The following is a 27756-nucleotide window of genomic DNA, read 5'->3' on the forward strand; positions in this document are numbered from 1 at the left end:
TCAGTCAATTCTATATATGACATACTCAGACAATTTTATATATGACATAACGTTACTAACGTTAAATATCTTAGAGACTCGCTATTTTTACCCCAGAAGCTGATGTTTATCATCCTATCTCTCCAAAAAGGATCTGGTGTGATTAGTGTCCCTTTCAGAAGCTTTTTAATCCAGCTTTGAACTGCAGTGTCTTTTTGGTGACTTAGTAAAATCAATCCATAATGATAAATCCAACACTGAATGTCTTCTATGATTACTTATCCATTTTTCAGATTAAAAATGAGATAAAAAAAAAAAATGCATTGTCAACAGCCGTCCAATCACAGTGGAGAAGGGGTGGGACAAATACAGCAAAGACCAGCCATCACAGAAGACAAAAATGAGAGTTAAACAGCAATTGTTGTCAGCTGGGAAAAGAAACACTTTGGTTGACAAACAGTCTTATTAAAGAAACACCAGCAATTTGCCGAACAATGAGAATTTGGTAGCATGAGCACAATGACCAACCAATCGACCAACTGACCAAAAGTTTACAGTCCTATGATGAAGTGCAGTTGATTTCTTTTTACCTTATTTTTCCAGTAACATGGCCACCTGACAGTTTTCTCCATTATTTGGCAGGATAAGAAACCCACATCTGAACTGCATCAAATATTTGAATCAATATTTATATCTATTTGTGTCTGGATCAGTCTAACAAGGCCAGCTGCCTCCTTTTTATGGAGCTCAGGCAGTATTGGTTTTATTTACAGGGGTAGTTGTGGCGATGACAAGGGAGGAGGGATACACGAGAGATGATTCAGGTGGGATTCAGTCATCGGCCAACAGGGGAAAACTCCAGAAGAAAAGATCTGAGCTGCCACACCATCTATGGAAACACAAAATCTTCCTTTGATTTGTTAACTGGAGTCTGCGCTTTAGTCCAGCACAGGGCCAAAGCAGTAAAAGCAGCAAAGAACAAACAGGGAAGACAAAGAGGACATGTTTTTTTTTTTACTTAACCCTTTGAAACCCACATCGACATCACTTTACTTGTGCTGCGTTCCATACACCTTTACATGTTTAAGATCTTTACAACCTTTAAGATCTGAGCACTTTCGATGGATTTCTTTTGAAAACATGGGGAAAAAAGGCTATGAGCCATTTGGCAAGAACTAAATTGCAAGAAATTATTTTGAAAGAAGCTTAGGAAAAATGTCCAAAAACAACCCAATGTTACTATTATTATTATTATATTTCAAATTACTTTACTGAATTATGATTGTGCTTTTAGGACTTTTTTTTTGATCTTTTCTTTTTTAAAAATTCATTTTTTAATTTTTTTTTCTTATTTTCATGTCATTGTTTTGCACTCCTCAATTTCTTTTTCTTCTGATTTTTGAGTAGTTTCCTCTAATATTGCTCACTGCCTTTTAACTACGTTTTTGAAAGACATCAGGCCAGTTTGCTCAGGTCTCAAAGGGTTAAAGCTTTTGGTTTTGATTGCACGCAAGGTTAAAATCATCACTTTGAAACCTTTTTTTGTCACATGAGTTCTGCTCATGAATATGTTGCAGTAAACAGCAGGGAGGCAGCAAATCCAAACACTCCGAAACCGCCAAAAAGACTTTGGCTTTTGTTTCTGTGGATGGGGCAAAAACAAGCCCTTTCTTTGCATCCAGAGGCTGTTAGGAGGCATCAAAGGTGGAGTATTGCTTGGCTCGGTCTGCGCGTGCATCAATGAATCAAGATGAAGCTGTTAAGGAAACATTTAATGGGCGCGCCAATTCGTCTTAAATGGGACTGCTGGCATTTTGAGTGAAGCCTGGGCCTTCTGCAGCTTGTTGAGAGCCCTCAGCGAAACTATTACCCCGCCATCAACCCCCGTCTCCCTCCAAAACCGAGTGCAATCAGCAGTGAAGGCCGACAAGCTGCTACCTCCCACTCTCCTGCTCGCCTCGCTCCCAGTCATCCTTATTTTCTTTCTCTGCCTTCCACCCTCCCGTTCTCCCTCTCCCTTTTCTTTCTCCCAATCTTCCTCTCACTCCTTCCCTCCAGGAGCGAATGTTTACATTTCTTGCAACAGACTGCTTCGCGGGGCACCAGAGTTTATTTTGCAACCTGTGGTGATGGCTCGCTTCCTAGACAAGAGCTGGCAGCCTCTTGTTGTTGATTCTTAACATGTGTTCATCCGTTCACCTCCACGGCGGTGCGTTCCTCCCTCCGCCCAACCCCCCCATCCAAAGACCCTCAGGGTTTCTCGCCATTCAAAGGCCACGTCGAACTGTTTGACATCATGGGCTTTATCGGCCTCCGGGGGGCCGTTGGAAGCTCGCTTTTAAACTGTGAGGAAACACAACAAGTCTACTAAGACCACGCTCCGATTACTGAGAGCTCCTCACCTTTCAGCACAAATGCGGTGTAGAAGCGGGGGCGACGTTGTTCACTAGCTGCTCGGTCAGTTCAAGCAAATGTATTTTTTATTGTCTGTTTTTGCCATTCAAAGTCGTGCTCTCTGCTACAGTTGAAATGTAACAACCCCGCAGGGAAGCCTCCTCAACCGGTACATTTTTCAGTGACTCTGCTTTTACTGAAAGCTCTGATGTAATATTTCCTTTGCTGCTTTTCACCCTTTTTCTCTGCACTTTAGTTCCACCTCGTAACAGTGGAACAGGGAGTACATATGCACAGTATTTTATCGGACTTCATCAAACAGAGTCACAGGAAGTCTCAAACATGCAAACAAACCAAACGGAATGTGTGTTTTCTTGGTTTAGTCATCCATTAAAATATGACTGGTGCACCAGACAGACACATCTTGTGTTTTTGTTTGAACCCAGCCACAGATTGAAAGAAGCCGAGTGGTCAATGTTGTGCTTGTGTACCAACAGGTCATCCAGTTTGGGGCCGACTGCAACCAGGACGAGTGCACTTGCCGTGATCCGGACGCCGAGGAGAATAAGAGCAAAGCGAGGGACTCAGGAGGAGGAGGCGGAGCCGGAGGAGGAATGCAATAAGATTGAGGGATGAAAGAGGCTGAACTTGTGTTAAAAAGAGTCAAGCCGCAGACGATACACCACAACAAACAAACAAACAAAAAAAAATGACATTTTTAACATTTGTAATGCAAAGAATGCGATTGAAGTCATACAATAAAAGGCTGTTTTTATTTTATCATCAGTGATTACATGAGTCATTTTAGCTTAAAAATGTGATTCCTTCCTGCACAAATCCAGCCAAATATCCACACATGAATATATTCTTTTCCTGTGAAGAAGTCATCTTCACTGCTGGATTTGTGTAAGAGACACAAACTGAGAAAGCACTGATGTCCAGTTCAAACAGGGTTAAAAAGCAGACTATCCACTCCTGTACAAATTAAGTCATCATAATTGGATCAAATCGCTGTTGTAAATGGATTCAAGCACTTTTCTGGACTTGATTATTGGGGTTAAGAAACCAAAAGCACTGGCCGTGCATGAAAATGTTTTTTTCAGTGCATGCACAGACCTTACAGCAAGGGCTAATGCTGCTAACTGTGTTTACCGGAGGAGAAACATTATTAAAGTACCACCTTTAAATCACACCGAGCCAAAATAATTATTTTTTAACTCGTCTGATGGCTACACAAAAGCAAATGAGGACTAGTCGAATCTAAGTCAAGGGGGCACAAGAAGAACTGCCTGATTTCTGCTCCACTATGCTGAAACATTAACCTTATCCCTCGTCGATGAAACAAATCCTCGCAAATCCTAAAATTAGTCACCGTCTTCATTATATGATCCTTCTTTCTGACACGTAGCTTGTTAGAGATGTAAAAGGGTACGTCCTCTGTAAAGACTAACATTTATAGACTAATATATTTGGATCACCTAACATATCTAACAGATCAAGTAATTAGTCACACAAGTCAACTCTATTTATATCACAGATCCAGTAAGATTTATCTGTAACATACACCACATGCACCGGGCTTTCCAAAAGTTTATCTCCTGTCTGTTTTTTTTTTTGTACTTACACAAAAAGAAATAATAGAGATTATGTCAAATGTTTGTCATAAAAAACAGTCTGTCCATATCTAAATATATCGACTGTACAAAGTTAACATTATGTCAGAAGTATTGTTCTAAAATGTTATAGATTTCCACTGAACAAAGAAACACTTCAAATTGGAATGTTGGAGTCAGAACAACAGTGGATAAAAGACAAACCTGAAAAATTAAGATAAAAAAGACTTTTGGGAAGCCTGGGCATATCTCTTGCACACAGACATCGAACTTCTCCTGCTTGCATGTTTGTATGTCAGGTTCTGGTATCCATTAGCCAGGAGTGATGAAGTACCCCATATTGTATCTATAAAAGTATAATCATGTTCTTTGTGATATTTTACAGTACTTTATACTCTATATGAAATAAATAGCATCTTTATATTGACCCTTATACTGTCTCGCTTTATTTGATTTATGTGCATTCATGGAGATGGTGTCATTGTGGGGTTTAACATGTTACAATGTTAAAATAACATGTGGTTGACACACACACACACACACACACACACACACACACACACACACACACACACACACACACGCACACACACATTTTGTCTATTTTTGGCCTTACTGTAATGCTTTCGCTCCATAGATATTATGCAGTACATGACTCACAAATATAATATTGGTACATTCCAACCTGTTCTCATTCTGAAGTCATCAAATATTGCCACTTTGGTAGTGCTTTTGGCATAAGATCCAGACACCAAGAGCCACCTTTCACATCCGCATGATACACCTCTGGACGATGTCAGGTGAGAACTCGGCTGTCCAGTTGAAACGCTGCTGATACTGATGTAATGTAAGGAGCACGAAGCTCCCTATAAGGTGGGTGGGAGAAGCGGTACATGGATCCATCAAACCCTGGACTTTTATGCTGGGGTCTGGTGTTCGCTTCCTATCTGAGCATGATTTTTTCTCTTCCCCTAATCCTAACCACCTATGACAACAGGTGCTTTAGTTGATGTCCTAGCATTGGTTGCCATGTGCTTTTGCTGCCTAAATATAACCCCGTGCAGTGTTAACCCACCATGTGCTTGTGTTGAAATCCTGGTAGCACTATATCGGAATTCAAAGCACAGATGCAGAAGGATACCTAAAGTTCACTGCAGTGCGCAAGCGGCATTATGTGGCAACTTGGGATGTTGGCCATTCTCCTTAGCAAGTTTAAAGGGTCTGTTCACCAAAATTATAAAAACTGAAACAAATAAACAAAAAGATGTCCAATACTGCAGAAATTGCACCAGAACACACACATCAATATGAAGGTATAAATTCAGTATTATGACCACCTGCCACTGACAAGGTTACAAAGAAATACCTGAATCTTTGTTCCTACTGCTACTGAAACTTCAGTCATATAAGCCACGTTTCCATCAAATACTTCAGGTATGGTACATTTAGAACTGTACGTAACCCACATGGTTATGTTCCCAGACCCCATGCCATTAAGATTAGTCAAGTGTTTCTACTGTAGACAGTACTTTTAAATGTAGATGAGGTTGTTGTCACTGACTGCTCTGTCCAGCTCCTGTTGTATTTCCTCATCACTGCTGATGCAGAAGAACGTCTGTAGCTTGTTTATTGTCCTGACCAAGAGTGGTGGTTCTCCATTGACCAATCAATGGACTGCGGTGTGTCTAGCTCCACCTTTTGGTATCTAAGAGTGTGCTAAATACCCCAACAGAGGGAGGACAAGAAATAGGGACCGTAAGAAACAGTTCCATTGGTACCACCACAATTTTTCACAATAGTAAGACATGTATATGTATTTTCATGTGTACCACACATAACTGAACTGAAACAGACTACTTGGTGAAAACGAGACTATAGAGGCCTCTCTCAATCTGCATTCTTGTCTGCACTTGTGTTCTCGTGGACTTGAGAAACATCATCACTCACAGCCCAAACACTGTTCCAATTCAAAGTCCACATCTAGCCAAGTGCAGTCCAAATGTTCTTGCTCTGCCCATTTTATCAAGACTCTGAGAGCTGACTTGTTTGGATTTGGGGTATCTAAGTATCACAGAATGCATTTTGTACCAACCACTGGTTACTGCAGAGATTTGAAGTCATGCTTAAAGCTTTTATCATTTTTATCACTTAAACATTAGAGCTGAGCTGTTGTGTTAGAGCTGCCAGAGCATGGAAATCTAGGCTTTGTTGGATAATGCACAGTTAAGGATCTCTACACATCCACTTTTCGTAATATATTCTTTATTGTTCTTTGAAGTAGCAAAGATCAAAGTGAAAAAGTTAAGTTTATGATAGCCACAGACATTATAGACAATAATATCATGCATATTGTAGATGGTTGGTTTCCATTTCTGTTAAAGTCCAGGAGGTCTCATCTTGTTGCTTTATTCATTTTAGTTTGTCATTATAATCTTTTTTTCTAAAGATATTTTGTTAATCACCAATCACTTACAGTTCATGAAAAGAGCCCAATTTTGTTTCATTAATCCAATCGCTAGACAAAGCTACACAGCAGATATTACAATACAATATTTGATCTACTAAAGCACATGTAAATGTTGTAAAATATCACTTGTTGTACATTTATATACAGAAGAAAAACACTGTACTGTGCTATTATGTGATGCATTTATGAAATACTTTGCTGCCTATACAAAAATCTACAAGTGTTCATTTTAGTATTCACATATGAGTTTTGTTAAAAAACAACAACCAATATACATTTGCATTTCTTTGACATCAATCTCCAACATGGCCACTGCACAATGATAAAATTAGAACAGAAGAAATAAAGTTCAAACTAAAGTGAAAATACGCTCACAATAAACACACATTAGTGGGAATATCAGATAAATCTCATCATTGATAAAACATCATTGCATGAAGTATAAACATACAGAGAAGCTGTTAATTTGCTGTTTCAAAACAGAATTATCACTATAAAACAGCATTGACTGGTTAGATTGTTAATTATGTGAAAACAATAAAAAAAATACTGTCAAATGGTTTGGCAGCTTTTACTGATCATGTAGATACAATGGGCTGATCTGTGTACTTCCTCTGTGATGCCTGTTTAGTAAAACTCCTTTACAACAGCTTTACTTATAAATGCAAACTATAAATACTACATTCAGCAGGTTATATCGCTAATATTTTATGATAATGTTATGTACAAGTTTGTTTTGAATGTTTAAACTTCTAAAATAACTTTGTGGAGACCATCCTCTCTTATCTTTCCTTAATATTTTTAGTAAAACCTCTTAGACTGCTTACATGCTACCTTGCCTCTCTCACAGAAACATGTATAAATTCTTATTTTTCTGATGTTATCAACCTATTAAATGGCTGTTATCAGTTATCATCATCAGTTATCAACACTGATTTTTAGTTTCACACAAGACATAAGCAGCAGTCTCACAGGTGAAAGTCCTGTGTTCCATATGGGACATAAAGTAATTCTGAAAGTCACATGAAATCGTCATGTAAAGTGACGTATCTACGTAAAGGACGCCAGTATTTATTGTCATAAGTCAAAAAGAAGTCAATTCTCACTTGAAATCCGGGACACATACAGTGGTCTCCTAGGAGAAAGTCAGGATAAAAAGTGGTCGTGTGGACCAAATTCAACAATGACTTTTGACACAAACAGCTGTCTCACAGGTCATAGTCCTGTGTTTGGTTGACTCATTTCTCCCCTCCTGACCTCCTCTCTACATGTACATTGTCGTTCTTCACACTATGTCACCTGACTTCCTCCTTTGCACCTGCCGTAATTACAGTGGCCACTACAGGTCCTCACTGACAACAGTCATATAATGGGCTGATAACATACGAAGTAAATGGTAAAATACTGTCTTTTTCCCCAGTGTTGCTACATGACTTTTTTTTTTTTTTTTTAAAGAATGTTCCACTGCATTAACTTTTCAAGTTGTTTGAATTACATAAGACAAAACTAGGTTTATGAGGACTCCTTGGACTTGTTCATGACTTAATATGAAATATGTTTAAAGAAACATGATATTTTAAACATGTTTTAAGCAACTCTGCACAATACAGCAGCCAGTACCAAATCACAGCAGAAGGAGATACATGACGTTTCAGCCCATGAAGAGCTCACCTGCAGGGTGTGCTGCAGTTACTCATAATAAATGCATACAACAAGCATCAGAAGCTGTAAAATATTAACCAACGGTTGGAACGAACAAGTGAAACTGAAGCTACAATGAATTTTACAAGACCTAAGAATCTTCGATCCATCATTGATGTAAATGTTACGAGAACAAAACCTTGATTTTAGGTTAGAAGTCATGTCAAAGAAGCAACTAGCTGTATCCAGGTTATGGGATGGATGTGGGCACCCTTAAAAAATCACAATCACCATCAGTTTGGTTTCTTATTTGACATCACGAGTTGCCTTTTATCATTTTCTTCCAAAAATTCAAAAATATGACTAAGTTTGTATTGAAACAGGAACAAAAGAGCTCCTGTGTGACCCTTTATATTCCAGATCTGAACTTTCAATATTGGACTGAATAAATTAAATTGCACTTTCATAACTAGATTAGACCAGTAAGATGTCAAATATTGGCAATGGGGTGAAAGAAAGTGCCCTTTTAATGTATCAGTGTTTTAAAATGATGATCCTCGAGTCCAACAAAGAAATATATTGAAATAAAATGCATGGTCTTATGTTTAGTTCCTGTAAGTTATTTGTATTTCCAATAATTGCATTTAATGTCATGACTGAAAACAAAAAAGAAAATTGAAATAGCATATGTTTCACCATTTCCCCCCATTGTTTTACATGTCATTTTTAAAAATGCATTCTTTCATGCTGTCCGACTGCTGTCCTGCTTTAGAATGATAAAAACTGGAAAAATGGTAGAACCTTGGCTAGGGCTGGGCATCCTTTAAAAACATGTTGATACCAGTACCTTTAAAATGATAACAATACCGATTGATTCCTCAATTCGATACCTATAATGGGAATTGAGTAATTGCACAGGCTTTTATCTGGTTTAATCACTAGAGAGAGAGAGAGAGAGAGAGAGAGAGTCAGACCTCCTGTCCACTAGTGTTGTTAGACATTGATGTTTTGTTGAGAGAGAGAGAGAGAGAGAGAGAGATTTACAGCACTGGAGAATTACAGCACTGGGGTATACCGTCAAAACACCTCTTTTTATTCTCTTAAAACAACCTGGCTGACTACTAGTGTTGTTAGACATTGATATTTTGTTGAATTTGGGTTGAGATGTCTGGTGACCAAAGAAACTGAGGCTGCTGCTGCTGCTGAGTGTGAGCACTGTACCAGGGAAAGTCGAGGCTGCATGGCTGCACAAACAGTGATCAAACTAACCATTAGCACCACGCAACTTTTCAACATCAGGTTTAACAACAGAGTTAAGCTGGTTCAGTTTTGAAGTTTGTTGGGACTGTTTGCCAACATAGAATTGGATGTAAAGCTGCTGGTGCGGCTGTGTAGCTCATGCTTACAGGGTAGATAGTTCACCGTAAGGATAGCGGCTAACGAGATGGCTGAAATAGAGAGAAGGCTGATGTGGCGGAGAGTTGGGATGGTTCGGATCAGACGGCCGGCACAAAAAGAACAGAATGCAGGTATTGTTTGACTGGAGAGGTTAAGATACCACTTGGCACCGAGTACCGATATCCAGCCCTAACCTTGGCATGGCAAAAAATCATTATTTTGATTCATTTGGGTTTGCCATGGTTTTTAAGTCAGTCCATCCCTGTCTTACAATATTTCACTGTGAAAAAATGTAAACACACACCTTTACTATAGCAAAAGCCTGAAGCCTTAGTGGTAAGTTAACATTTTTGTCTTGTACCCTGCAGCTGCTTCACTGAAAATGGCCACAGTTATATTTCATCTAAAGTGCTTTACAATTTGCCTTTCATTTATCAATCGACACAAAATCTCAGTTTGGGGTTCAGTGTCCTCTGCAAGGACACTTTGAACATGTTGACAGGAGTTGGGGATTAAACCACCAACCCTGTGATTAATGAAGTAAAGTTTTACTTCAGTTTTACTTGCCTTGGTCCATAGGATTTTTCACGTATAGAAAAAAAAGTATGTATTATTATTACGTAGTGTTACAGAAAGAAAAAAATAAGGAATTAACAAGAAGGCTCTTATTTTGAAGTTTGCGTTATTTTTTTATAATCATTGCAAGAGAGGAATGGACTTCAGCAAGATGTATGGATTATCAAAGCTACAGCCTATTAGATGATGATCAGGCATCAGAGATCATCTCCCACCTGAACGCTATGATGAGACCTTTTATTACACTTATGGTTTTTCAAATTATGTTTATCATTTGCTCATGACAGCATAAATGCATATAGCTTAAAGAAACAAATGTGAAACCTGCATTTTATTTCTTTCTTTGTTGGATCAGACAAGTTTCCCATATCCTGTGCACATCCAAACTAAAGCTTTTGAGTAATCTTACAGCTCCTTGGGCTCACCGTAGTCGTTATACATGACAGTGAGCGTCTGCTCGTCACAGGCTTTGTGGACGTCCTGGCCCATGTCCGACCAGTTCAGCCCAAAGGCCTTGGTGTCGGTGTAACGGCAGGACAGGAACTTGAGGGACATCCTGCGGAGGCCAATCTTGGGCTCCTGAAGAAGACCCTTACACCATGGGGAGAGTTCATCCAGCTGGGAGAGGATGAGGCCTGCTTTCCTGTTGGAACAAAGTAAAAAAAATGATTAAAGTATGTTTTCGTTTGCTTTCAAATTAATCCACACACTTGTCAAGAGTAAGAGAATAAGAGCATAACAAATAAGTAAGACAAACAAAACAGAAAACAATAACTCACTACAGGTGTATTCAGTGCAGGATGCAACTATTTACCAGATTATTGGATTTTTTCTTTATTTCAAAGACCATTATGTGACAGTGCCTCTGTCAAATAAAGTCGCCAATATCAACATCATATTTTTCTCTTTCCTAATATACAGCAAGAAATCAAACTGTGGTGGATTTTTTTATGCACTCAGTAGATATATTCTTCAAATTTTGGTCACAAATTTGTAAAATCGTGTTAGCAAGCACTTCTGAATTTTTTTTTTTTAAAGATTATTTTTTTGGAATTTCCGCCTTTATTAGGTAGGACAGATTAATAGTGTGAAAGGGGGAGAGAGAGTGGGGATGACATGCAGCAAGGGCCCCTGAGTGGAAGTCGAACGCTGTCGACGCTGCCTTTATTCATGGGGTGCCTGCTTTATCCACTCAGCCACCGACGCCCCGCACTGCTGAATTTTCATTTCACAACCATAAGACGTCCACAATGTAATTTCTCTGAATTTGGCAGTAGATCCAACTGGCCTCATAACTGCTCAAGTCTGTTGTGATGACAAACTGCAGTCAGGTAAAGACCCTGATGAGGACAGTGAACATGCAGATGAGCTCCCTGAGACGGTCTCTGACACTGTGCAGATTTCTTCGGTTGTGAAGGCCAATTGTTGCATTAGCTGTTCAGGTGGTTGGTCTTAGATGATCTTGTAGGTGAAGGTGCTGGAGGTTGAGGTTTTGAGCTGATGTGATTACAAGAGGTCTGCAGTTGTTCGACTGGATGGATGTACTGCCAAATTGATGTAAATGACATCAGAGACGTTTTATGGTCGTGAAAAGAACATTCGGTTTACAGGCAACAGCTCTGGTGAACATTCCTACAGACAGCGTATCAATGGCACACTCCAAAACAAAACTTGGGACATCTGTGTTGTGTGATCAAACTGCACATTTTAGAGTGGCTTTTTATTGTGATCACCCCAAGACACACCTGTGTAGTAATCATGCTATTTAATCAGCATCTTGATATGCCACATGCTTAGATGGATGGGTTATCTTGGAAAAGGAGAAATGTTAACTGACATAGATTTTAACAAATTTGCGACCAAAAATTGAGAGAAGTATACCTGTTGAGTGCATAAAAAAAAAGCTTGATGCTGTGTTCACATCGAGTGCAATGTGAGCGTTTCGCATGGCGAGATTACATCCAAAGTCAATGCAAAGATTTGAAAAGATGCAAATTCATGCTGGCTGATGCAATGGACACCAAATTCAACATCTTTGTGTCCTCCGCTTGAGTTAAAGTGAAATTCGTGTGACGCTGTGTCGCAATAGCCTATCAGCACTGAGATCTAGCTGAGATTTTCCTGATATTACCAAAATTGAGAAATGGCAGACAAACAATTCAATACTGTACAGAGACAGAACAAATAAGGACTTGGAGGGCTTTGAGATCAGTGAGTAAACCTACAACTTTACATGGTGTGTTTTTAACATATAACTGTGACTTGTGTCAGTTATTTTTGTTGAGTTGCTTATTAGCAAAATGCTTTGAGTAAATTAAGTTGATCTTTTATTGTAGATAGTAAACAATGGAGGGTGTGAAGCGGTAACGCATGACAGGGACAGGTAATGACAAGTACTAAGTGTTTTTACTGTCTAGGTTCACTCTGCTTCAGGACACAGAGCCTCCATATTTACCTCCAGCTATCAGTTGTGTTTCACTGCAAACCAAGTTAGTAGTTAGCTGCCTCCCACAGTTAGTTAGCAAGCACAACTGATAGCCCAGCTGTTCTAGAATTTTCATGAGCTGCATAATGGAAGCAAACACAAAGGTGTTGCCTTTTTTTGATCAGTATAAAAAAAATAGATGTTTGCATTGCATCCAGCTAGGAAGAGGCGTTAGCCTAAAGATGCAGGGGAATCAGGGCCCTGGTCTGACCAGGCAGCCAGTGGATTGTGTGAACTAACGTCCTCTTAACACCAAATTGCGCTGCAGCACCAGACTGCCACTGCACCTCCCCTCCTACTTTGTCATATAGGAAGTCATCCAAATTCCAAAGGCGAGCAGGCGAGGAAAAAACATTACTACACTACAGGGAACTGTCTCACTTTCACATCTCCTTGTGCTTGTATTGTGGCGTGCATGTAAACTGCCATATTTTGTTTTTAATAGAATGCTAAAGCAGAAAGACGGCTCAATCCTCCACACTGGTTGTTGAAAAGCACTAAACTGTGGGAAACACTTGTTGCCAAACATCTGAAGGGATCTCAGTGTTGATGCACATCAGCCTTCAGACACATTAGACTGTCTACAGTTCATAAATCTCACCATGGCTCTGCTGTTATTTTAGAATGACATCACTGAATGACAGAACTTAAAACCTACCCATCTACCACTGCTTGTGAAGGAGCTCAAAGGGTAAGGTGCACTGTTACTGACACATTCCGACTTTGACCCAAAGCACACAGCGGCTGCTGAAGGTCTGTGTGGGAATGATGGAAGTAAAACAGTGGAAAAATGAATGAATGAAGAAATGAATGACCATGGCGAGTAAAGAGCTGGTCCTGTGGAGGAAAACAGGCTAACGGATGGCTGTACTACTGCGAAGAGGCACAGCGGAGACTATGAAATGCTTAGAGTTGTCCTTTGGCCAAACCAGGCCAGCTGAAAAATCATCTCCATTTGTAACATGATGCACAGCGTTCACATAAATACATCTCGTAGGGACACTGAGCGCAATAAATAACTATTAATCCTGATGCAGCCTGTTTGGCCCTCGCCATGAAATCCTGTCAAGTGTTTGTCTAAAGTCAGAAAATGGCAGCAGGAGGAGATTTCATTCATTCCACACACATTTTCTCCCCATTCTTCAGCCAAACCAGCACTTCTACAGCACATTGTCACCGTTCTGCCAAGCCACAAGTCTGCTGGATGCACCAGAGTCACCAGAGCCACAGCACATTATACTGATGAACTGATGACACATCGGAGCACCCAGGCTACACATTCAATACGCACCAGTTGGAGGAAATTAATGACCGGACTGATAGAATGAACAAAGAGCATCTGTCTAATTGGTTAAGATGCTCTTTGTTCTAAGTGTGTCTACCTCTCTGTAACTCCAATTCTCTGAATTTCTTTTTCACATGTAGACCGCATTCAGATAATTGTTTGGTTTCTCTCCTGTGTGCATCAATTTAAATCAGTTTGGAATGCTAAATGTGCAGGTGCAAGCAAACCACTGTGAATTCACACCGTTACAATAGTTATCATGGGCACTCACCTGGTAGTAATGAAGCAGATCTGATGATGATGATAATGATGATGAACACAATGATGATGATGATGATGATGATGATGATGATGATGATGATGATGACTGGCATGCAAATGAGGATGGACAGTTTAAAATGATGAAAAAAAAATGTCACTGAAAAGGGAGATGATAGCAGGGAAAGTAATGGGGTTGATGAAGTCGTGATTCTAACTGGTGATCTCAACATGACTGGGCAGATTTTACAGATTTGCATAAAACGTAGCCAACATTTTTTGAAATGTTGATAAAAACACAATTGCGAGATGACTACGTTTCCACTGAGTGATTTTCCGCGACTTCTCCTCTGGTGATAACATTTCAAGAAGTCTATCTCCTTATACATATCTAATGTTGAGCACATACAAGTGTCAAGGCTGTAGCAGCAAAACCACTGAGTATATCAAATTATTAATGGTGCATGTTATTGCTTGTGAACTTTCTATTTGTAAGACGATTAATGTTTTTTTATTCTTCCAGAAGTTAGTCAGATTCAGTTGGAAGGTAAAAATATGAGTCTTATTTGAAGTATGAGATCTGAAACTGAACACACATGCACAAATGAGTATGTTGGCATGTACAATTATACTTTCAATGCTCAAAAACAATAAACAAAATATCACTACATAATTTAATAAGTGGCACATGGTCCATTTTGGATTGATTTGCAGTTTGCTGCGAATCTGGATCTTGATCCCGGATAAAACCAACCATCAGGAGTAAGTAAGAAAACATGTTTTCTATTTGTAAGTTGTGTGTTCCAGTCTCTGTGGCAAACGAATATCATCTTGTCGAACACCCAATCAAATGAAGTCTCTTTTCATATTTGAGATTTTGTTGATAAGCCGCAGTACTTTGGTGTTTTGAACTTAAAGTTGGCACTGATCAACACACTGTAACAATACAGACACTGTGTGGTCTGTGGCTTCAACAGGATTTCATCCCCCTGACTCCAAATCAACTGCTCTTCTGTAAACATATAGCACATCACCATATTCCCTGGTATGTGTTCCTGTTATTTCTGGAAAATGAATGTATGCTGTATGCCACAGTAGGCCACAATTCCTTTCAAATAGGCTAACACTTCAAGTCCAACATATTTCTGCATTGTTTTTGGCATTCCTCTGTAATCTGCAAACCATTTTACATATGGAGATACATGAGAAGCGACATCCTTTTTTTGCAGTTACCTGGCTAATGTAAGCACTTTGCACATGGTATTGAATTGGTTTTGGAATTAAAATGTATTCTGAATATTGTATGTACACATGGGGATGCTCAGCAGGACTGCATCCCCTTTGCATATGCATATCGACAAAGTCCTAACAGAAACTTCTACAGCCTCAGTGAAGTTTGGAAACTGCAGAGAAAGGAATAACAATTCTAATGATGTCAGTCTTCTTGGTCAGCCCGTCTGCAGACAAGAACGCCTGTCTTGGTACTAGTGCTGTGCTGCCATACTGTCATTCATATCATTTTTCTGAAACCTCTTTATGTTCCCAATACTTTGCCACAGATTTCAGTGGTTTGAGGAAATCTGGATATTTATTTGCTTTAAAAAATGAAAAAAAAAAAGTGGTTTGTTATGCTTATGTTTTTTTGAAAAGCAAAGGAACGTTTCACAGGTTCCAAATAGCAACAGTTGTCACCATAACTCCTTGTGCATGTATAGGAGTGGAAAATGGTCTCCAAGATACAGCGTGAGTGCCTCTTAAGGAGGCTCTCACCCCAAACTTTAGTGTGGTTTTCAATGTGCACATGCAAGCAGGGATGCAGGCGCCTGTGCATGGTAGTGTGGAATACACATATACTGTACAGATACAGAACTGCAAACACTTGAGGGCACACATTTGCATGGACACACACACACACACACACACACATACACACAAAATTAAGGTGATGAAAACCAGATATGCACAAATCATTTTTAAAAAAATAAAGATCCAATTCCAAAAAAACTGACAATAACCAGACCTAATCCAAAATCTACCTAGACAGACAGCTACAACACATTTTTCTCTTGTGATGATTATGATGCACCATGTGATCAAAGCACAAAGCGAGTCTCTTTGGATTCACCCTTTTAAAAATACTGACACAAAAGGCCTGCAGCAGTAGAACTGGAGTCCCTCAACCTTTGCAGCCAATTGTAATTTCCCTTTCCTGTCATCTCTCAAATGCAAATACCTGTTCAATAAAGGAATAAAATGACCCCAATATAACATTGTCTCCCGAGAATGTGAAAAAAAAAAAAGTCTCAAAAATTGGCAGGGCTAGGAGGGGGGCTAAGACATCACAATTACCCAACCGTGCTGCCTCTCAATCTGTAGCACCTCCCTGCACCCAGTCCATTGACACAATGGCGGATGGATGATAACAAGCGATCTGGTATTACAGTTAAACCGTAAGCTAAAACTTGAAAAAATGTCGAGTGATGTTCAGGGATGCATCCCTGTCATGACTCAAATGTCATTGAAACACTTTTTTCCCCGCGAAATGTTCCGGAATAGTGTGCAAGCCCACATAAGACCACACATTTTTTTTTTTTGCACATTTTTGGGACATATATTCTTGGTGTGAAACAGCTTTTAAGAAGCTGGAATCAGAGATGTTTTCTTCCCTTAAAAAATACTCAAAATTTATTATCAAATTAGTTGATAACACAATAAATTGCATCAGCAGTACTCGTTTTATGGTTTTTATAAGCTGTACAGGTAAAATACTAATAATTGCTAAAAATACTCCCAATACCTCTGTATGACATTTGAATGGAAGCAGACAAAGCAGCACCTTAGATCTCTTCTAGCGAGGACAGATGAGGCACTTTTAATTGCTAAGTAAACTCATAGCAATGTGTATACTGATATCAATAATGGGATATTTTTACTGGGAATTTCTATCAGAGTATGTAAATATTTTTATGTTGCTGTTCATCACTCAGTATCAACTAATAAATCACTGCTGGACGAGCAGCTGAAAGGCACTTCTCTGAGTGTATTTTTGTCCTTTCAACTATAAAAAGTCAGAAAGCAAAGCAAACAGTCTGCTGTGATTATGATTATGATTTCCTAAGAGAAATTCCAACCATAACAATACTTATTATCGCAAGCACTTGTCTGATTAGAGAGACTGTCATCTAAAAACAGAAAGAAAATAGGAGAAGATCAAATATGCTTCAGTTCATCAAAGGGCACCGAGTCCAACCAAGGACACTGTCAGGACTGAAATGGCTAGGATGGAGGACTTTCTTTCAGCTTGTCCAAAACATATAGCAGCCAAGCGGCGTGCCTGAAATGATGGGTACTCCCTTGGCGATGACAAGGTCTGGCCCTCGGGAGAAGAAGTGTCAAGCCTTAGAGAGACAGCTTCCCGGTGAGTTTATGGTTCGAGTTAAAACGTCACGCGATGTTGCATGAAAAAGGCAACAAAAATGTCCTCCAGAGGATGCCAAAAGGTCTCGTCAGTGAGATTCGATATGTTTCTACAAACAGCAGATCTGGACGTCTGCTGCCGCGAGAAAGATAAAGCCCACATTTGTCCATTCATTTGTTTCCAGATATTGCTTACTTGGCAGATCAGAGTTTACGTTGAGTCGGAGCCTGAATGGAGTTCGTGTTATCTGTATTTTGACGAGCTAATGAAAATCTTATTCGGTCCTCGGTGTTTGTGACAGGGAAACTGAGGAATTCTCTTCAGAAAACATTGAGCTGATTTGGGGATATGAAACTGTGTGTGTGTCTGTGGCCTGCACATGTACAGTATGAGGTGGATGTGCGTATGTGTGTATGTATGTGTGTGTGTGTGTGTGTGTGTGTGTGTGTGTGTGTGTGTGTGTGTGGCCTGCACATGTACAGTATGAGGTGGATGTGCGTATGTGTGTGTGTGGCCTGCACATGTACAGTATGTGGTGGATGTGTGTGTGCTTGAGGGGAGCCTGTCTGCTCTGTTGTTTACTGTGAGCGGTACCACAGATCTGTGTTGTTTGGGTGGGAGAGGTATATTCCTTCTCAAGTGGCCAAAGAAATGGTGATTTAAGAGAAAACCACAAACAAAGGGGACTTAAAGAGGGGCTGTTATTGAGAACAAGGACTGTCGAGTCTCCAGGCAGATTTTGCTGTCCTGGATGTTATTTAAAGATTCCCTGTGGAGTTTTAGACCTCTAGTAGCTTTGTCTGAGTCCCCGTTTTGTTCATCCCGTGCACAAGGATACACATGGATGACACAATACCCGGTCCCACCAATTGTGTCATAATATTCCATTAATACACAGATAGCGATAAACGCTAGGATATACTGCAATGAGCATACAAAGACATTTCAAGCAAAATACAATTTGACATTTTGACAGTTTCAAGCCTTTAGTTTTACTTCTCTCAGGAGTAGTTAAAGGTAACCGGAAACAACAGCTAATAAATAGCACCTGTGCCAACTGACTGGTCAACTACATGTGGGCTAGTGATGTCACATGGCTGTGATGTCAACACTTGAAAAAGTTGTTTGGAAGAACTGTTTTTTTTTTAAGATCATTTTTTGGCATTTTAGCCTTTATTGGATAGGGCAGAATAATAGCGTGAAAGGGGGAGAGAGAGGGGATGACATGCAGCAAAGGGCCTTGAGCGGGAAGTCGAACTCGAGGTCGCTGCGGCAAGGACACTGCCTTCATTCATGCAGTGCCTGCTTTATCCACTTAGCCACCGATGCCCCTGGAAAGTCTGTTCAGATGATAATAATGTGACTGTATCTATACTTCCATGTAAATCTGGGAAACATAGGACTCTGGGGACCTAGAACCCTGGAAATATGAGAATGACCCCATAATAATTACAATATTTAGTGTGTAATTTCTAATTCTCAGTGTGAATCAGGTTTGTATACTACTGTCTTAATAATACGTATATAATGTTAATAACGTTTTGTGAAATTGCCTATTGGTGGAAAAAAAAGTTTATAGAATTTACATAAATCCACATATATTTACAATTCACAATGTACCACAAAAAGAAAGTTCCAGTCTCATTACACCCTGCAAGAAAACTAGAATCACCACTTAGCTGTATGCCAACATGAACCAGTTACGTTGCAATTACCATTTACATCCATGTCTGTAAGAACATGGACACTTCACACACACCCTCCTCCTGCCAGTACAGAAGATTTCTACAATCAGCACAGTTTAAAGGTGGACAGCCAAGATTAGTGTCACCAATTCACTACCTGACCAAATGTCTCCTCTCTGTTCCTGACATTGAGTAATGACCAGAAAAGTGTTTCTGCAGAACATTATGATGTCACAGTGACTGAACTTTGATCTTTTGGATATGAATTTCATCTTTTTATCCTGTTAGACATCTGTGTGGAATTTTGTCATAATTATAATGAATTCCTGAGTTTTGTTCAAAAAACATGATTTGTGAGGTCACAGTGACCTCAACTTTTGAGCACCAAAATCTATTCACATCTAGCACCACATGAGTCATTCATACACTTGAGTAAAAAAAAAAAAAAAAAGAGTAAAATTGTTAATCTAAAATTTCTTCAAAATGGAAGCTTTAAGTTTCAATAATTTTAAGTGTTACAGGTTTCTATATTTACAACTTAACTGTTCTCCAGGTCTAACCAAATCCCATTACCTTGAAGCAGTTAGATCACTTCAAGTCACGTGAAACGCTAGAATCCAACCCGGATTTGCTTCATAACCTGCCCTGAATAGCTCCCACAGCTTTACTTCAACAACAAACTGTTCGTGTACAACCTGGTACATGGGTAATACTGGCTGAAGTAGGTGCTTGTGGGAGAGTATCCACATCTATCTGAACTGAAATTTGATTGGCTTCTGAGATTCAGACACTGGACATTTAGCCAAAAAAAGCAGAGGTGGAACCAAGTAATGGTTTTGCATGTCACAAGTAAGTCTGATGTCTCAAGGTATACCTTGAGTTCTGAGTCCTAAACAAGTCATATTGCGCTCTTCCCAAAATACAAAGTAATTTTAACTGGGGATGAATAGCATTACTGTTCCAGTCTGAGACCAGTTGCAATTCTTCTTTGATTTGTCAAGTTGAGTCTAAACTTATTAAATCTGTGACTCCACTCTCACTCTGACTAGAGCCTTAGTTGTGTGATTCAGGTCTACATCTCCGATAATAAGAGGAGAAATGGAAGAAGAAGACTAACAAGATAAAGACCTCTCACAACAGCAACAAGAACAACAAGGTTTCAGCACTGATGCTTGGACCTTAATGATTTGGTGGATGGAATAAACAGTAGTGCCTCGGCACATCCCTGATGTTTACCAGCTTGCCTCGCTGTGATACTCGATACCAACAAAACACTGGCTTTGAAAAATGCTCAAGAACCTCTTCCCTAATATGACCATGTTTATTCATGCTTAGACAAAAAAACAATCTGGATCAGACTCCACTGTTGGAGTCAGCCGTTGTTCAACTGAATGACAATGATCAAAATGATCTTAGGTGCTTTTGAGGAACTGGGCCAACATCAATAATGCATCCATAAAAAGTCAGGAAAATGATATCAGTAGTATTTTTGTCCTGGCAGCCATTTATCTGTTGCATTTGTTTTTCCCAACGGTCGAATAATGTCAGAGAGACAAAGTGTTTGACGCCACGGGGAAGTTGTCAGCACTTTCAGACACACAGTGGTGTAGCTGTGAGGCCATTAACCTCCCTGACTGGTAACAATAGAAAGCTTCAGCTTCAGAGTCGTTCCTCACACTGAACCAGATACTCAGGAAAGTCTAATGTTCATTTGATGACTTGGCTAACAAAACATGTTTATACTTCCTTCCCCTGTTGCCAGGCCTCACCTTGAATGCACTTCTCTTCTGCTTTTCCAGCTCTGAGGTGCCTTTATTCACATTAATCACCCCTCCCTTTAACTAAATTGGGGGGCTGTTAATCTAAGTGTATTTTAATGGAACACTTCAGAAGCAACTCCCTCAATTACATCAACTCTTTCCAGCATGGTCCCTATTAAAAACAACCTTTCATTTAGGGCGGGGGAACCCACAGACAGAGAGGGAAACAGAGAGAATTAAGGGAGCCTTGCTTAATCAGTTTCACCTGCCAAAGTGAAAGCGCGGACCACAGACTGCCGTTTATAGGTATATTTTACATCGGACACATGGCTCTGTTTATGAAACATTAAGCTACAATTTTACATTATGGGTACTTATCCAGAGTCTGGGGGGAAAATTTGGGGCCCTCCCTGGTTGCGCGTTGCTAAATGGCCCCGGTGATGTCACAGAGGTTAAGCTCACTCGGCTTCCCGGTCAGTTTGAATGAATTTCCCCCGTAACTCTAATTCACACAAACAACTGGCTACAATCAAAGACAGCGCTTTGGAAGCTGGGAGCCGGACATCTGCCCACCTTTGAGAATCAAAATAAGTGTCGGACTCTGCTGAGCTTTAAATGGTGCTGATCCCATGGAGACTTGGCTGTGAGAGCCACTGTACAATGTGGTTTGGGAACAAATTACAGCAGTACTGGCTGAATTGCGTAGTGTCACATTAACACCATTTGTAGCACACATCAAACGTAACACATGCTCAGGGTACATTTGAAGAGGTGTGTCGACTTGGGAGTAAAAGTTAAAAAATTGCCACATTTCTATAGTCAAGATGGTTTGGGGGACTTTATATAAGCCCCTTTCACACACAGTTCACGGTAAATTACTGTGATAACCTTTCAGGCACTTTCATGCCATGGAAATGTCAAAATAGATGGACCAAGGGACAGTCCAGCACAAAAAGTCAACAGAAGATGGGGGCAGAAGATGTTTCTTATTATTTTCAAAAACATGTTCTAATCTTCTTGTGATATTTTTAATATTCAACAAGTTTACAAGATGAGCAATATTTTTTGTTGTTTTTTTGGGATCTATTTCAATCAGAAACAATTAATAGATTCAAAGACATCATCAGCGGAGTCTTGTAATTTGTTCGCTCGCTGCATTTGAAATCCTCTTTCGTAAAACTGACATAACCCTTTACTGTACATGGATTCTAGGATAGCGAAGGAATGACCTGCCCTACTTCTTCTATCACAGGCTAGTACTCGTTGCCTTTGTTGGTTAGACTGGTTGGGTTCAGGCAAGAGGAGTGGGGTTGGTTAAGTTATTGTAAGAATGTCAGGGCAAGCCAATCAGAGGCAGAGTAAAGGGGGCCATTCCATAGCCATTCTAGGATTTGCAAATTTGCTTACTGCATATCCATGTCCCTGCAGTATTTCTGCTTTCATCCACAACACAGCCATACCAGCATTTTCCCTAAAATGTTACTAGATTTTGAGGTGGTAAATTGGCGGTACAGATTTCCCTGGATATTAATTTCTGCTTCCATTCATACATGACCCAATGCAAGAAATGTTTCTGAACATTACATCCGTGAAAGGGACTTCAGAAAACATTGGATGAAGGTGTTCAGTCAAGAATTGTACATTGTTGGCTACAATGCAATGGGGAGCAAACTGCTTGTGTCTCAAGGGAAATGGACTTTGGGCAGGATTTTGCTTTGCAATGCATCACTTTCAGTCGGTTGCCACTGTTGCTTGGCTAACAAAGCTAAAGTCAGCCCTCTCTGGTGAAGTTCCTAAAGCAGGGATGTTTACGTTACAAACATGCCGTCAAGCATTGCATCAAAGTAAGGTTTGTGTGATTTGTCCAGATGTTATGGGGCAGATGTACTAAGGAAGAACTTAAATGGCCGAATAGCACCTTTCTGGACATGTCTGTAACTTTTGAAGTTTCTGTGATTGGCCAGCTGTGCGGATGTTGAGAGAGGAGCCAAGGTTCAGATTTTACTCTTTAGCTCTCTATTTTTATTCTTGACACATACATTTCTATTGGTTTCATGTGAACAACCCTGTGCAACACTATGAATGTCTTCCGGAAGAGACTGTCTGAAAATAGGCATATTTACACAATACTGTATCTTCCTCCTACCTATGACAACAAACTTTTCATTCCACATTGGACTTTAACTGTTGGAACAACTACAAACACTGATTGTCCAATAATATAGTTGGACAACATGTTCTAAGAGGTTTTGATCAAGTGTACCTTAGTCCTTTACCCGTCTCTCAATACATTGCAGCTTCCATAACATGTTTGTAGCACTCAGCCCCAAGTCCATTCTGTCTTATGAGGACAGAAATCTGTAAAACTGATCACAAACTGGTCATATTCTTTGAAAAAAACTAAATAATTTCTTACAACAGCTGCAAACATTGCTCAAACAGGGCAATGCATTATTTTTGCCAGTGGAATAATACGCATTTAATGCACTACAAGTGTATTTTCAGCAGAGCATGCATATGATTCATATATTGAGTCAAAAGAAATTATGGTCATTGCAGTGAAGGAACATCTTATCTGGAGCAACAGTGTGACTCACTGATGCATTCATAACAGTCCCTGAACAACAACAGAGCTCTCTGTCACAGAGGAAGAAGATACATCAGGCTATTGGTTTTGGTCTTTTTGGGGATTTGTAGTTAATGAGAAACAAATACTATCAGAAGAATTATCCTTTAAACTTGCCAGTCAACCTTAGTGACACAAGCTATGATTCAGTCAGCATACGTGATGGTATGTAGGAAGTCTTCTTTGACTAGCTGGGATTGTGAGTGAGGTCAATGACTTATTGTTTGGATGGGAAGAGTTTTGCATGACCAGACCAAATGGAGCCTATATGTCGCATTAGTCCAGTCCAAATCTTCCATATGTTTTAACAGCATCTGGGTTTTCCCACATATTTGGAATTGCTGGCCAGTATTTCATTCTTAAAAGGATCGTGTGCTCAAATTGAGCTGTAAAGTGGTGTTCACACCAAACCAAGCCAGACCCTGTCTAGTTGCCACTTTTCTTCAATCTTGCAGCCAGGCTGCAAGATTGAAGGCACTGTTACTCTTCAAAGTTCAGAATGACAGATTGCTCTCTCGGTGGGAGGGTAACACACACAAGCACTCACACATCTCTGCAATTTCGGAGACTGACTACAGTGATCACAGTCAACACATTGTTAAAATGGCTCACTCTTTTAGTATTGTGTAACAGTCTGACTTAGGACAGAACTGCAGGGTTTTCCTGACTCAGCCTTGTATATGTATATAGGGTCCTTCTGATAAATTGACCATAAAGTTGATGATCAATTTATTGGAAGGAATGCATATTTCTGATCAGAGGTTATGCATCAGAGGCGTGGGTACCTCTAAAATACACAGTGAATTCCAAATGTTTGACAGTCTTTCACCATCTGTCATTTTCCTTCTTTGCTCACCGCAGATTAGAGCAAAATCTGCCTATAAGTTGATCAATTTCCATCTCCATTTTTTTTCTGTCTATGTTGTTTGTCTTTCTTTAAAAAATCTGAGCAATTTATTTTTAAGGCAGAAAAATCTGACATGAAAGAAAGGGGTCACATGATCACTGTACCTTGGTCCCAGCTCATCCTCACACCTCCAGGTGAATTCCCCAAAGCTCTCGTAGCGCTGGTTGTAGTGGTAGAGCACGCGGTGGAGTGTGGGAGCGCCCAGATCCATCAGAGTGTTGTAGGCCGTCTGCTGCTCCTTCCCACTGGTGTAACCATTGAACAGGTTGTAGATCTTATCAGCTATTTCTGGAAGGGCAAACACAAGCATGGGTCAACCCTAAACAACCTCACATAGTATCTGCGCTCCAGCTGTTTCAGCAACTTAGCAAAATATTTATTGATGACCTGTTATGACTGCATGTTGCACAAAGAAACAAAAAGAAAAGCAGGAGGATGTGGGTTCACAAAGTTCCTTAAAGACAAGAGAAGTTAGGGGAATCGTACACTGTGTTAGGAGTCATCTTTTGAAGGCAAATTTCGTTCATTTTTGAGTCAACATCAGTTTGATAGTATCCTGGCGAATCTCAAAGACAACATCAGCAAGGACAAGATGAACTTCACAGTCATCGTCAGTGCCAAAGACCGTTTGGCAGTGTGCCTCAGGTAAAAGGTTGATGCTAGCATGGATGGTCCGGAGGGGCAAGGGAGGGACGCTCTGCTGGGATTGGTTATTATATCATCAGTTGACTCATAGCCATATGGAACACTGAATTTGATGAATGTGCTGTTTATCAGAATAGAATGAGACAAGAATAAGCTCATGAACCCCTTGATATCTCCGCCTAAATCCCCTCTGAAAATTTGCAAAGGAACGACCCACCCTACTCTTCTTCTAAATGGCTTGTACTTGTTGCCTTCGTTGGTTGGATTGGTTAGGTTTAGAATGATTTTGATTGTCAGTCAGTACATTTACATGCACATTTAAGTGGAGCTATGGTTATAGCTCGATTAGGCCATTTAGTTGGACTAGTGTCCATAAAAGCATCGGGGAAGAATCGATTTATTGATGGAAGTATGTCCAAGTCCACCACGGCAGGTGGAGACAAGCCCTCCTTCAGCTAGTTGCAATAAACCTATATGATATAGATCGTATCACAATCACAATGTTTATTTACAAAAACTTTGGGGTAGAAAGCTGCTGTACTGTATCTGCTATAGTTTATAATAATTTTCACAGGCTTTACCTTGCTGTGAGACAGCCCTTACCCACGGAGATTTGAAGCTGTTATATCATAAACACCAGACTTCATTCAATTGACTTAACCAAAAAGAAGAGTTATTGGTCTACCGCTGCCTCCATCAGCTGTTGTAGAAGGTAAAGAGGAGTACCGTCCCCCTTAGTTAAGAACAATCCTTATCCCTAACCATCATGGAGGGCCAACACAACAACTAGGAGCACATGCAAAACGCCTAGTCCAATTAGTGACTAAGGTGTCTACACGACAGAATAGCTCCAATAGACTTGGGTGTGTTTGTCTGATTTTGAGAAATTAGTCAGATTTCAGTCAGGCTACCATGATTACATGTATTTTAAAAGTCAAATTTTAGTTGGACTTACACAATCATTTGACTTTTTCTAGCATATAAACAAAATGACTGTTTTCATCATTCTTCAAATTGCTCTGAAAGTGATCCCAATTAAATTGCTTGAGACTGTTGTACAGATGTGGTCTGAACTCCACCATCCACTTGAGTCAGAATTTGTGCAGAGCAATAGAGAAAATCTATGGGGTCTCCAATAGCAGAAATGTGACACTCTCCCCCTTTTATTTTTCTACTGCAGCCTGACTTTGCAGTTTAGATTAATAAGACAGATGTCATCCGACATGCACGTCTTGGTATTAATAACATTTTCAAATGAATAAATCGTTAACATATCCATGTAAAGCCAAAGTGGTTAAAGATTTCCTGCAAATAGGAAATCATTTTATCATCAGGTGCCCGAGTAGAATGCCCATAAAGTCTGTTCAAAACAGAGCCATAGAGTGAGCATACTGAATTTCACACCATTCATGTATTTCCAGGCATTAAAATCAACCGCCAGTAGTATCACACTTCACTGGTTGGAGTGTTTTTGCATTGACCGATTCAAATCAGAACCGGATCTGCAATAACATCCTTGCCATAAATCTCTCACTAGTACACAGAGTGGCAAAAGATTTCAACTCTGAGTCTTCTTGAATTTTTGACTATACAGAAAGACATTGTTTTATAGTCAATATCCTCATGGAATAGCAGTTTAGTGTCTATAAACAGCCCTACTCCAGAGAGGAAAACTATCTCTCTGTGACTTTACAACCCGCTCTATGAACTGATCTTTAACATCTGGTTTGTGAGGTCTTGAAAAATAACTGCTACCAGAAAGAGCAAACGTCTGCCCTTTGACTCAGCTATTTCATATTTAGTTACAAGAAAACACAGAAACATTATCTTCAGTGTAATCTCTGACCGCCTATATCCCTTTAATACAAAACCTAGATATAGACGTAGCACAGTGTAGATGTTGGAACACGGACCTCATCTCTGTGAGCCACCTGTGATGGCCGCTGAAAGATGATTCACCTTTTTTGACTTTAGCCCCATTCCTCACCTTGTGCTTTGACGTCATCCACAGTTGGACAGGGAGTTTTGATGGTGACCTCACTTGGACTGGAACGCCGGCCTGTGTTGTCTACTGCCCACAGCCGGAACCTAGACGCATAAACACATAAGAATATGTTTAGAAAAGTTGCAGCTGATTGTGAGTGATAAATCATTTTGTCCAAAACCAAAGACATATCCAGCAACGGTGTTTGAAGAATCTACTGCACCAAAATTATATTAGTTTTATGCAATTTGAGTACAAGACTCCCCTTCTTATGGAGATGAGAGCCTGCGTCATCAATACAGGACTTTAACCATTTGAAACCTGAAGTGACATCATATTTCTTGTGCTGCTTTCAGTTGTCTTTCCCAAGTATGAAACCTTTGAACCCTGAAAAATTGGTGTGATTTCTTTCAAAAACATGACACAAAAAGAAAATGAGGAAAACTTAGTAAGAAATGTTCCACGAATTGCAAGAAATTAGTAGAAATTAAAGGGAAAAACTATATTTGTAGGTATTACATTTACATATTTAAAATTATGTCACATGATTATACATTTTTAAGCAATTTTCTTCGATCTTTTCCTTGTTTTCTTTTAAATTTAATTTCATTTAAAAATATATATATATTTATTTT

The 27756-nt window shown here is 39.7% G+C and overlaps 2 protein-coding genes across 2 annotated transcripts in view; one reads left to right on the forward strand and one right to left on the reverse strand.

The window, feature by feature from the left end:
• The window catches only part of pappa2 (pappalysin 2), a 99493-nt gene extending 95455 nt beyond the window's left edge, over positions 1–4038 (forward strand). The window contains exon 27 of the mRNA XM_042497715.1: positions 2871–4038. Coding sequence (XP_042353649.1) covers positions 2871–2996 — 126 coding nt within the window. The 3' untranslated portion in view covers positions 2997–4038. The remainder of the gene's footprint in view (positions 1–2870) is intronic.
• A 5075-nt stretch (positions 4039–9113) lies between these two features.
• Positions 9114–27756, reverse strand: part of astn1 (astrotactin 1) — a 502578-nt gene continuing 483935 nt past the window's right edge. Inside the window, 3 exon segments of the mRNA XM_042497522.1 lie at positions 9114–10711; positions 24597–24780; positions 27125–27225. Of these exon segments, the coding sequence (XP_042353456.1) occupies positions 10474–10711; positions 24597–24780; positions 27125–27225 (523 nt within the window). The 3' untranslated portion in view covers positions 9114–10473.

This window comes from Plectropomus leopardus, chromosome 12 (genome assembly GCF_008729295.1).
Source record: "Plectropomus leopardus isolate mb chromosome 12, YSFRI_Pleo_2.0, whole genome shotgun sequence".
NCBI classification, from domain to species: Eukaryota; Metazoa; Chordata; class Actinopteri; order Perciformes; family Serranidae; genus Plectropomus; species Plectropomus leopardus.